This window comes from Anabrus simplex, chromosome 2, assembly GCF_040414725.1.
Source record: "Anabrus simplex isolate iqAnaSimp1 chromosome 2, ASM4041472v1, whole genome shotgun sequence".
NCBI lineage: Eukaryota > Metazoa > Arthropoda > Insecta > Orthoptera > Tettigoniidae > Anabrus > Anabrus simplex.
In genome coordinates, this window is record NC_090266.1 from 241,217,243 (window position 1) to 241,229,830 (window position 12,588).

General features: G+C 37.1%; 1 protein-coding gene across 1 annotated transcript in view; it reads right to left on the minus strand.

Moving 5' to 3' along the window:
- The window catches only part of LOC136862760 (probable cyclin-dependent serine/threonine-protein kinase DDB_G0278487), a 98,822-nt gene extending 86,704 nt beyond the window's left edge, over positions 1-12,118 (minus strand). The window contains exon 1 of the mRNA XM_067138993.2: positions 11,953-12,118. Within this exon, the coding sequence (XP_066995094.2) occupies positions 11,953-12,090 (138 nt within the window). The 5' untranslated portion in view covers positions 12,091-12,118. The remainder of the gene's footprint in view (positions 1-11,952) is intronic.
- Positions 12,119-12,588: the final 470 nt, after the last annotated feature.

Consider the following 12,588-nt stretch of genomic DNA (forward strand, 5'->3'; position numbering starts at 1 on the left):
TCATACATCAGTCGCATGAAGGTGGCAGGAGCAATCTTCTGACCTTTTCTTACACTTAAACACTTTATCTATATAAATGAGTATTAATTTACAATATAATTTTTACAGTTTTACAATGCAAGAATTTCAAGAATTTTCATTTTAATATATGGTAACAGTATAAAAACTGAAATGACCTAATTTGAAAATATTAACTCTTTACAACCTAAAGTATAAACTAAACTACCTAAAGTATCACTAACTAAACTAACTAACGCAAAGTATAACTAAAGTATAAACTGGAACATATTACAATAAACAACCATATTCACTCTCATTCATGCATCAAGAAAGACTGGAAGTGCTTATAAGACGACGCTGGCAAAAGATTCTAAACTTAGTCTTAGATTTAGCTTACCTGATATCATTGGGGAGTTCATTCCACCAGCTCGTGGCGGTGATGGTGAACGATCTGTTGTAGGCTGGGGTTCGATGTATAGGAATTTCTAGCATACAGCCTGACCGGGTACTGAAAAGGTGCAGTGAACTATGGTATCGAAATCTGGTGGATAGGTAAGGAGGAGTGTTTTCAGAAAGCACTTGATACACCAAAGTAGTTGCATGGAGTCTACGTCTGTCATTCAGTTGTAACCAAGATAGTATAAGGATACGTGGGCATAGGGTCATATGTCGAATGCATACCTGATTCATGCATTTTGGGCACGTTGCAGTCTCATGCCTTACTCATTAATGATATCATTAAAAACTGTATCACTGTATTTGAGAACTGGAAAGAAATGTGACTGAATGAGCTTTATTTTCAGGGACAAAGGAAATATATTTTTAAACCACTTTAGGGGATGCAGGCTTTGATATATCTTTTGGCACACTTTCGTCACATGTTGCAACGAGTTCAATGTTTTGCTTATAGCCACACCAAGATTCATTCCTGCTTCACAATATGGAATGATGGTATTGTTTATTGCTACAGGAGGAATTTCGTATTGTTTTAAGACGTATAAGTTTTTTGAAGTGCCAATGTTTATTGCTTGCGTTTTAAGAGGATTAATTTTGAGATTGTTACTCAATGCAAAATTACATACAAGACTTAAATCTGCGTTAACTTGTTGTACAGTACTCTGAATTTAATCAGGGCTTGAGTGGTAGTAGATCTGCAGATCATCAGCATAAAGATGATACTTGCAGTGTATAATCGATCTGGCAATATCGTGTATGTAAACTGCAAACAGCAATGGTCCAAGTACAGGCCCTTGGGGGGACACCGAGGGGTTTGTTAAGCCACTCAGGTCTTTTATTTACTGTGACACACTGGCGGCAACTTATGAGGTACAAACTTAAAAAGTTTATTGTCGCCTGGCTGAAATTTAATGAATCCAATTTTTAAAGTAGCAGTTGAGGTACAACAGTATCAAAAGGACCAGAAAAATCAAGTAGAATCAGTACAGTCATTTATCGAGTGTCCAATGCGTGTTGGATATCATCAGTTACTTTCAGTAAGGCAGTCATTGTGCTGTGTCCTTTCTAGAAACCAGACTGGTAAGGATCAAGCAGTGAGCAGTTAGTCAAGTAAGTAAGGACTTGTTTGTGAACCAACTGTTCCAGAACTTTGGAAAGGGGTAGGAGAATGGATATAGGGTGATAATCTGATGGTAAACTAGGAGAATGGGAATGATGAGACCATACTTGCACACAGTTGGGAATACTCCCTGTATCAGGCAATGATTAAATAGGTAATATTGCAACAATAACATTTTTTATGAAAGATAATGGTATGTCATCATTACCCAGAGCATCTGACTTCAGGGAGTAAATTACATGCTTCACATCGTTCGCACTAACATTTTGAATGTGAATTTTATTTGATTTACTCAGGAATGAGTATTTATGGCATTAATATCATCAGCAGTTAGGTCAACATCTAGATTATTACTATTATTATTATTATTATTATTATTATTATTATTATTATTATATATAATTCGCTGGGGCCATCAAGGACCATGTTAAGTCTTGTTGCATTTGACACTGAACTTGGCCTTCTTTAGAGCCCAAATTTCCCTCATTCTTTGTGAGTGGGCCTGCTTACGCTCCTCTGTCCAAGGGGCACCGTGTTTTCTCTTCGGTTGCTTGTCTTGGTTTAGCCTGTTCATCAATATTTTCTTGCGGAAGAGATCTCTGTTAAAGGCGTCTTCAGCTGAGATATGTAGCATTTGCAGGTCTTCTTTGGTATTTCTAAACCAGGGAATTGTGGTTTTGGGGTTTGAATCAAAAAAGTGAAAGATTTCTTTAGTTAACTTTCTTCCCTCCACTCTTTTCAGATGACCGTAAAATCGTGCCCGTCTTTTTCTGATTGTGTCGGTAATTTTCTCTATTTTGCTGTAGACTTCCTTGTTGGATCTCTTTTGATGGATTCCATTTCTGTACTTTGATCCCAAGATTTCCCACACAATTTTGCGTTCTCTTTTCTCCAGTTCTTCAAGGAGTCCTTTGTTGGCATTTAGAGACAGGGTTTCGGCTGCATATAGAACTACTGGCTTCAGAACTGTTTCATAGTGACGTATCTTGGTGTTTTGGGAAAGGTATTTTTTGTTGTAGATTGTGCGGGATGTTTGGTAGGCTATTTCCAGTTTGCGTACTCGCTCCTGAAGTGCTTCTTTGTCCAGTCCATTTTTCATGATGATCTCACCCAGGTATTTGAATTTGTCTACTCGGGTGATGTCCCCGTATTTTGTATGGAGTTTTGGTGGAGCCTCTTTGATGTTAGTCATTACTTCTGTTTTCTCAAACGATATCTGCAAACAAGTTTGTTCGGCAATTTCCTTTAAAATTTCAACTTGAGCTCTAGCGGTTTCTATGTCGGTTGAGAGAACAGCAATATCATCGGCAAATGCTAAGCAGTCTGTTGCGATCCCCTTGGAATTGGTTCCTATTCTCAATGGACTGTAGTTGGTTTCCTGTAATCTCACCCGCCAGGTTCTGATGATCTTTTCAAGAACACAGTTGAAGAGTATCGGGGATAGCCCATCACCTTGTCGGACTCCTGTTTTGATGCCAAAGGAATGCGGGAGACATCCGTGGAACTTCACCTTGGATTTTTTATCGGTCAGGGTGGCTCTAATTAATGCCAGCAGTTTCAAATCAACTCCAAATTCATTTAAGATGTTTAGCAGGACTTCCCGGTCAATGGAGTCATACGCTTTCTTCAAGTCCACAAAGACAGACACATACTGCTTGGACCTTAGTGTACAATATCTGATGATCGTTTGGAGATTTTGGATCTGTTCAGCTGTTGAGCGACCTTTTCTGAACCCTCCTTGGTATTCACCTATTTGATGTTCGACTTGTACTTCCAAACGCTCCAGGATGGCAAGTGATAGAATTTTGTAAGCCACGGGTAGTTGTTGATGTTCTTCATGCTGCCTTTTTTGTGTAATGGATGGATCAAAGCTATTTTCCAATCTTCGGGTAGGGTCTCCTTGTTCCAAATTTCTTCTATTTGCTTTTGCAAGATATCAAGTGATTCTTCTGGGGCATATTTCCATAGTTCTGCTACTACTGAGTCTTCCCCCGGCGCTTTGTTATTTTTGAGACGGGCAATGTGGCGCTTGATTTCATCTCTGTCGGGTGGTCTGGAATCTGGGTACCTGAGTAAGGGTTCCTTGGTCTCAATGGCGTTTTGCGGTTTAGAGCAATTAAGTAAATTCTTGAAGTAATCTGCCAGAATGCTGCAATTTTCTTCATTTGACGTCGCCAGTGTGCCATCCGTTCGCTCAAAGCACAGAGATGGTGGTTTATAGCCAGTGAGTTTGCGTTTGAAGGCTCTGTAGTACTCTCTGCTTTCATTCTTCCTAAAGTTGTGTTCTATCTTTTCAATGAGAGATTTTTCGTATTTACTTTTCTCAGTTCTGAACACCCTAACTGCTTGGGCACGTTGGGTTTTGTAGGTTTCCCAATCATTTTCTGATTTCGTAGAGTTGTACTGTTTCCACGCATTGAGTCTTTCTTGGGGGACTGATTCGCAGGTACTATTCCACCAGGCATGCTTTTTGCTTCTCTTGATTTCTGCAACGTCTTTGGCGGCCTCAACAAGGAGACTTTTGGCGTTGTTAAAGTCACAGTCATTTGGTCTGGCCTTCTCCTGGAACTCCTCGACCCTTTGCCGAAGTTTATCATTGTCGAAGCGTGTGATCTGTTTGGTTGTCTTCCTTGTGTTTGCGGGAATTGGTTTGAATTTGATAAGAGACATATAATGATCTGAGGCCACATTGATGCCTTTCTTTACCTTGACATTCATAATCTCAGGGCTGTTTCTCCTGGAGATCGCAACATGATCAATTTGGAACTCCCCGAGAGCTTGGACGGGAGAACGCCAAGTCATTTGCTTTCTGGGTAGATGGCGAAAGTGGGTCGACATGACCTGCAGGTTGTGATTTTCGCAAATAGTCACCAGTCTTTTGCCGTTGGGATTGGTTCTTTTGTGAGCAGGGTAATTTCCTATAACTTTCTCGTACTTCTGCTCACGACCTAGTTGGGCATTGAAGTCACCCAAAAGAAGCTTGACATGGTGTTTGGGGATTTTGTTCAATTTTTCATCCAGTAGGTCCCAGAAATTATCAACTTCGTCTGGATCAGACTTGTTCTTATCGTTTGTAGGAGCATGTGCGTTAACTAGGGCGTAGGTTTTGTTCGCGCATTTAATTGTGAGTATAGACTATCTGTCATTCACAGGTTCGAAATTTGCAACCGATTTAAGGATCGTGGTTCTAACAGCAAACGCAGTTCCAAGCATCACAGCTCCATTGAGGATTCCTCTTTGCGCTTTGCTCTTGAAAAATCGGTAGCCTTCAGATTCAAAAATCTCTTCATCTGGGTACCTTGTTTCCTGTAGGGCCACTATGGATATCTGATTTTCGTGAAGAGCTTTGGTGAGGGTTTTCAGCTTGCCAGTTTGTGTAATTATTATTATTATTATTATTATTATTATTATTATCATCATCATCATCATCATCATCATCATAGTCAATATTATTAATATCATTATTAGTGTATGCTGCTTTCATAAAATGAGAATTTAGATCATCATGTGGTATACTGGGTAAGCCTGCTTGGTCAGGCTGCAACCCATAAGCAACTGATGCAAATGTTTCCATATTAGTGCTTAACTTCCCCTGTTTGTTATCTGTTGAATACATTTCTACTTGCTGTTACGAATTAATTGCTTAACTTCATTTCTAAGAATACGGTAATTTTCAAAATCACTAGTGCTTCCAGTTTGCCTAAATCTCCCACACCCTGCATCACGATTTGCCATGAATGACTTAATTTCATTTGTTAGCCAAGGAGACGAAAGGTGATAAACTCGCATTTGCTTCTTCGGAGTGTATTTATCATACAGTCCTAGTATTAACGAGTTCAGTCTGTCAACCTTATCAGCAACGCCGTTAGTCAGTACAATGTCATTCCAGGCAGTCGATATGCTTCATTTCGCATTACCTCAGTGTCAAAATGCTTGCAGTCCCTTCGCATTATGTACCTAGTTTTGTACTTTGGTACCTTGAGAGAGTAACATAAGTAGATGAGATCGTGGGACAAAATACCTGGTATAGCAAGCTGTCCATGTTTTATCACTTTCTGCAGATTGTCTGTTATAATACAGTTGACCAGTGTGTGAGACGTGTGGTTTATTGTGTTAATGTGGTTAATCGCATCTAGTGTCCATATATTGTAATCCCTGCCATGGAATAAGTTTTGTAAGGATGTTGATTCATTACTTGTAACAAGGAGATTATTACTTGAAGTCACCAAGAATGATTATGTTTTCGTACAGCGGAGTTAACTTTGATAATGCCACTTCTAGGTCAGATATGTGTCGTATGTCTGGCGCCTTGTATACCGCTCAGATCAGTAGTTTTTTATTATTAACCAGGAGTTCAACAAACATGAATTCAGGTCGAAAGGGAATCTTAGGATCTGAGGTCATAACCATTTTACTTCTTAAGTCGCTACGGCAATATACAGTGCAACCGCTCCTACACGTTTTAAACGATCTAGGTGATGTAACGTCATGTTATTCAGTTTAATGAGATCAGATTTGAGTGACTGCTGTAACCATGTCTCAGTTACACAAATACAATGCAAGTTACTGCATTTGCCTCGGGGTTCACTTTTGCACCAATCATGTAGTTCCACGCATCATTTTAAACGAGTAACACTTCCATATAAATTTTCCACGTATCATAACTGTCTTTTGAAAGCATTTCAATGCACATTATAGTACACAACACTGTTTCTCATTCTTTCTTGCCAAATTACAGAATGTTCAAGATAATGTAACCATACTTTCTAAAATTTCACGTTTTCACACGTGACACCTGGCCCCATAATCTATATATATAAAATAGCTTGTCCAGACTGACTGACTGATTCATCATCACCGAGCCAAAACTACTGGACATAATGAAATGAAATTTTGGGGATACATTCATATTAAGATATAGGTGCTCGCTAAGAGGATTTTTGGATATTCCATCGCTAAGGGGGTGAAATTTTAAAATGATTGTATCTATATCTCAAAACTTTAATAGTTACCGATGTAAAAATTAGTATTTAGAATCTTCTTTAAAAATAAGGACACATGTATTTTTTTTGTTTTTAGAAAATCCAAATAGGAGGGCTGAAAAAGGGTGATAAAGGGGTTGAATGCCTTTAATCAGGATACCGGTACTTATATCTCAGAAACTGAATATATTACAGACCTGAAAATTTGTACTTTTGATCTCCTTTAAAAATAAAGAAACACGTATTTTTTATTTTTGAAAATTCCAATTAATGGGAGGGTGAAAAGGGGGGTGAATTTTTAAAATGAGTGTATCTATATCTCAAAACTTTGAAAGTTTACAAATGTAAAAATTGGTATTTAGAATCTTCATTAAAAATAAATAAACACGTACCTTTTTTTTTTTTCGGAAAATCTCATTAGGAGGGGTGAAAACGGGGAAAAACGGGTTGAATGCTTTTCAAGAGGATGTTTATATCTCAGAAACTTGAGATATTACAGACCTGAAAATTGGTGTTTGGGATCTCCTTTAAAAATAAAGTAACATGTATTTTTTTGTTTTTGGAAAATTCAATTAATGGGGGGTGAAAAGGGGGTGAATTTTTAAATGAGTGTACCTATATTTCAAAACTTTTATAGATGTAAAAATTGGTATTTAGAATCTCCTTTAAAAATAAAGAAACACGTACTTTTCTGTTTTCGGGAAATCCTTATACTGTAATAAGGGTGGAAAAGGGTGAAAAATGCGTTGAATGCCTTTAATGAGGTTACTTTTATTTCAGAACCTGAAGATATTACAGACCTGAAAATTGGTATTTGGAATCTACTTTAAAAATAAAGAAACAGGTATTTTTTTCATTTTTGGAAAAAAATATGGGGGGTGAAAAGGGGGTGAATTTTTAAAATGTTTGTATCTACATCTTAAAGCTTGAAAAGTTTACAGATGTAAAAATTGGTATTTAAAACCTCCTTTAAAAATAAACATGCATTTTTTGTTTTTGGAAAATCCCAATAGGAGGGGTGTAAAAGGGTGAATAATGGGTTGAATGCCATTAATGAGGATACATATATCTCAGAAACTGAAGACATTACAGAACTGAACATTTGTACATGGGATCTCCTTTAAAAATAAAGTAACATGTATTTTTTTTTTTTTTTTCGGTAAACTCAATTACTGGCGGTTAAACAGGAGTGACAAATTGGGGTGAAATTTTTGAAAGACTATTTCTACAGAATACCTGAGAAACGTAAAATGTTACAGACGTAAAAAGTGGTATTTGGAATCTCCTGTAAATGTAAAGAAACACAGGTGATTTGTTTTTGGAAACTCCATTTAAGGAGAACTAAAAACGGGGTGAAATTTTAAAATGAGAATTTCTACAGTATATCTCAAGAACTTAACATGTTACAGAAGTGAAAAATGGTACTTTTTTATCTCTGTTAAAAGTCAAGAAACGTGTATTTTTAGTTTTCCGAAATACCACTTGGCTGGAGGAGGGGGGGGTAATGAGACTGAAAATGGTGTTGAATTATTTTAATTAAGCTACTGATATCTCAAACATGCAGATGTTACAGACGTGAAATTTGATATTCGGATTCTCCTTTAAAGTAAAGAAACACGTATTCTCGAAAAATCCAATGAAGGGTGGGGGGGAGGTGAAAGAATTGAAAAATTGACTTACTTGTATGAGAATACTTACGTCTAATAAAACTAAAGTTGTTACAGACGTGAAAATTGGTATTTGGATCTCCTTTAGAAACAAAGAAAAACGCGTTTTTTGGTGGGGGGAATCATCTTGGGGGGCGGAATGGAAAAGGAGTTGAATTCCTTTCATGAGGTCACACAAATGAAAAACTAAGGAAGTTAGAGTCGTGATAATTGGTATTTAGAAGATCCTTTATAATTAAAGAAACAAGGTTTTTGCCGGAAAATTCAATTGGGGGAGGGGAGGAGTGTGAAAGGAAGTGGAAAAAGTGAATTATTTTTATGGGGATACTTGTATCTCAAAACTGAAGGTAATAGACGTGAACATTGGTGTTTGGAATCTCCTTTAAACATAAAGAAACATGCCTTTCTGTTATATTTTGTGGTGGGGGTGGGGGGGTAAATGAACTTAACGGCGGTGGGGTGTAAAAGGAGGTGAGAATAGTTGATTTTACTGTTCATAATGTACTTATAAGGAGCCTCCATTGCTCAGGTGGCAGCGCGCCTGCCTCTCACAGCTGGGTTATGTGGTTCAAATCCCGGTCACTCCATGAGACATTTGTGCTGGACAAAGCGGAGGCAGGACACGGTTTTCTCCGGATACTCCGGTTTTCCCTGTCATCATTCATTCCAGCAACACTGTCCAATATCATTTCATTTCATTTGTCATTCATTATCCATTGCCCCAGAGGAGTGCGACAGGCTTCGGCAGCCGGCACAATTCCTATTGCCGCCGCCAGATAGGGGCTTCATTCATTCCATTCCTAACCCTGTCGAATGACTTAAACAGGCTGTAGATTTCCGATGTGTTTATTATGATCATAAACCAATCATTTTTTATCTTTCCTGGGTCCGTTTTCAAGAGCCATCTTTTTCTTCGGAGAACGTTCTTAGATTACAGTACATTCTCCTGGCATATAAATAAAAATTTAAACACCTTTGAAATAAACAATAGGAATGAGATTGACCGTCCATTTGTTCACCTCTATAATAAGGTCAACAATGCAAGTAATATGTCATTCGTATCACCAGAAATCCCGCACACTTGGCTACGCGCGACAATGGTGCTGGTCACATTGTTTACAATGACAGTGGCAGCAGATGTAATTTACCGCCAAGTAGCGGTCTTGCATCTTGCTATGGGGTCCAGAACACCTATAATAATAATAATAATAATAATAATAATAATAATAATAATAATAATAATAATAATAATATTAATAATAATAATAACCTAAATCCAACTGATATCACCCACCCTAATAATAATAATAATAATAATAATAATAATAATAATAATAATAATAATAATAATAATAATAATAATAATAATGTTCTGGACCGTCGTCAAATGTGCACACCGCGCTTGAAACGGGTCCTGGAAGGGTAATGACTAAGAATGCAGTCCAGCCGCGGGTTCAGTACCGCCGAGGCACCCAAGAGGACACCACGCCGGATCTCCTCAAGGATTTGATCCATATCAAAAATTCTTATAGGAAAAGATGGCAAAGATTTAGGGACCCAACTGACCAGGTGGAATACCTGGACCTAGCCCGGGAAGTACGAAATCGATTGCTGGAAAAAAAAATTTGTAAAATGGGAGGAAACTTGCCGTAATCTATTAGAAAACGAGTCAGATCGCGAATTTTGGCGTATTCTCTCAGATAACCAGTCAGGTCGCGAATTTCGGCGGATTATATATAAAACAATAAGCATTCAATTATAAATTTCAGTATAATACCGTAGCGAAGCACGGGTATCTTGCTAGTCTATTAATAAGGCTGTGGATTGCAAAGGGAAACAGGATGCTCGTTAATCTAAAGTGCAGGTTTATTGAACACACAAGAAGAACAAGATTTACATAATGGATACATCTGAACAAGTCAAGTGACTGGCACAAACTGAACAAAAAAAAAAATAGGGCTGCACAGTCAAGGACAAAACACCAAGTAACACCACGGGGCGGCACTAGAGGGCGGCTCAATTTTAATCATATGTAACACAAGGTCATACTTGTTTTGTATTGAGAGGCATGCTGACGGAGACATTTTTCTAATACTGTTATCCATTTATGAACTGCAGAGCTACACAGCGAGTCTAATTTTGTGTACAGAAATAAGTCTTCCTTTCATATTTACACATCGTGAGTTTTGAATTTGTTACTGTCTTATTTCTGTATTCCAGTTCATAAGACAAAGAATATATTAAGACTGGCTTGCGTAGTTCCAAAAGAGATCAATTCAGAAATCAAAGTCAGCCTTATATAATCGCAAAGATACATTCTGCTCAACTGAGTCTTTGTAATTTTCTAAATTTTACTTAAATTATATAAAAGTTTTTTTTTTTTTGATCCTAGATATAAGATATGCTTTTCTTCTTTTTATATCATAGTACAGAGAAAGCATAAGCAGATAGACCAAAAAGAGTTTAGTCGTTTGGAGGTGGTGTTCAACCGGAGATTTAACGAATTTATAATTGCAGGTGCAAACTTTGTTTTCAGTAATATTATTAGTAATTAAGTAAGAGAGATGCATATTTTATAAAAATTAGGTTGTATGAAATTTTAAATATTTTTATACCTCACAAGTCTGATACTTTAACTGCAATGCATATAGAAGATTTGGTGTTTTGTAATTTTATATTTAAATTATTTGGTGTAAGAAAATTCATTTATTTTATATAGAGGATTTGGTGGGGGTCAATATGACTTAAGTATCGCATATCATAAAGTAATGACAGATCAAGTCCAAGATATATATTGTGATTTCTAAGCTGCTGAGGAAGAGAATGAACAAGGCCCTTGAAACACTGAAATGGCACTTAAGTGATACAAATAAAACAAATTTTAATAGTATTGACTAGGCAGAACTTCATATTTAATAGTGATTTCAGTAGTGGATGATGGATTTAAGTCAATACAGACCATAAAAAGATAAAATGATAATGGTTAAAATAATAAAGCGGAGATAGTCTCAATCCTCTCAGATCATTTTACTATCCTGAATACTGGGAAGTGTTCACAGTATGTTGATCAGAAAGTGTAATCTGAATTCTACAACTTCCTCCTTGGACAATGGCAGTTGTTGAAAGCTATACATCCCCCACCAGAAATGTGAACTGTTGAAGAATAATCACACTGTGTTGTGTTTTTGTAATATCAATGAATGAGAATTATGTACAAGAATAATAAGTATTTATCAACTTATTCTCGTTCAAAATAACACTATTTCTTATTATTTACAGTTAGGAATGCATTATTTCTCATTATTAATAAAATTTAGGACATAATTTCTTCTTTCTTGCATACCGTATTTGTAAATTACCCTTGTGTTAATACTGATTGCAGCTTTAAGAGTAACAATATCACAAATGACAAAAACCTAATTCTGCATTTACCTTGACCACTTCCAAGAATACAGTAGGTCCTGTTTCTGTGTCTGAAGTTCTGGTCACCCTAGCTGTGCACTAAAACAGAACCACTGACTTTGGTTTCGTAGTCATTATTCAACTTGCTTCATTTTTGCAGTTATGGAAGTGATGTAATCATAATGTTATTTTATGTGCAAATTTCCCATTTGGAATAAGGTACTTAAATGATGCACAGATTACGTTAGGTATGGGCTAAACAGACATGTAGAGTTGAAGTGGTAAGTACAGAATAAGACAGAATACTAGGTATAGTCTTACTTACACTTTCATTTTCATGGAAAGGAGAAGCCACTTCTTGATGAAATTCATCCTCAGCATCCTCTGTCTGAGTACCTGCTGTATTAGATTCACGACTTGGACTTTCTTTTTCAAGGGAACGACCTGATGCAGGACGATTCATTAAAGATGGAACATCACTTATTTCATTATCAGCACAGACTTCTTTTCTTGAAGGTTTAAAATTAAATCGTGCCTATCAATGAAGAATTCCATTATCAGTTGTTTTGTTGCATCTTTCAGATTAAATACAAGAGAAAAATACATACATACATTATTGTACACTGTTATGCATATCAGTGTTCAGCTTATAAACAAAGAGTAAACAAAAACAAAAATATAAAAATCCCATGGTGCAACAGCCCCAAAGGGCCATGGCTTACCATGTGACTGCTCCTCAGCCCAAATTCCTGCACATAATGAGGTGTCGTGAGGTCAGCACGACGAATCCTCCCAGCTGTTATTCTTGGCTTTCTAGACTCAGGCCACCATCTCACCATCAGATAACGCCTCAATTGTAATCACGTAGGCTGAGTGGACATAGAATCATCCCCCAGATCCAGGTAAAAAATCCCTGACATGACCGAGAATCAAACTCGGGCCTCCGGCTAAGATTCAGGCA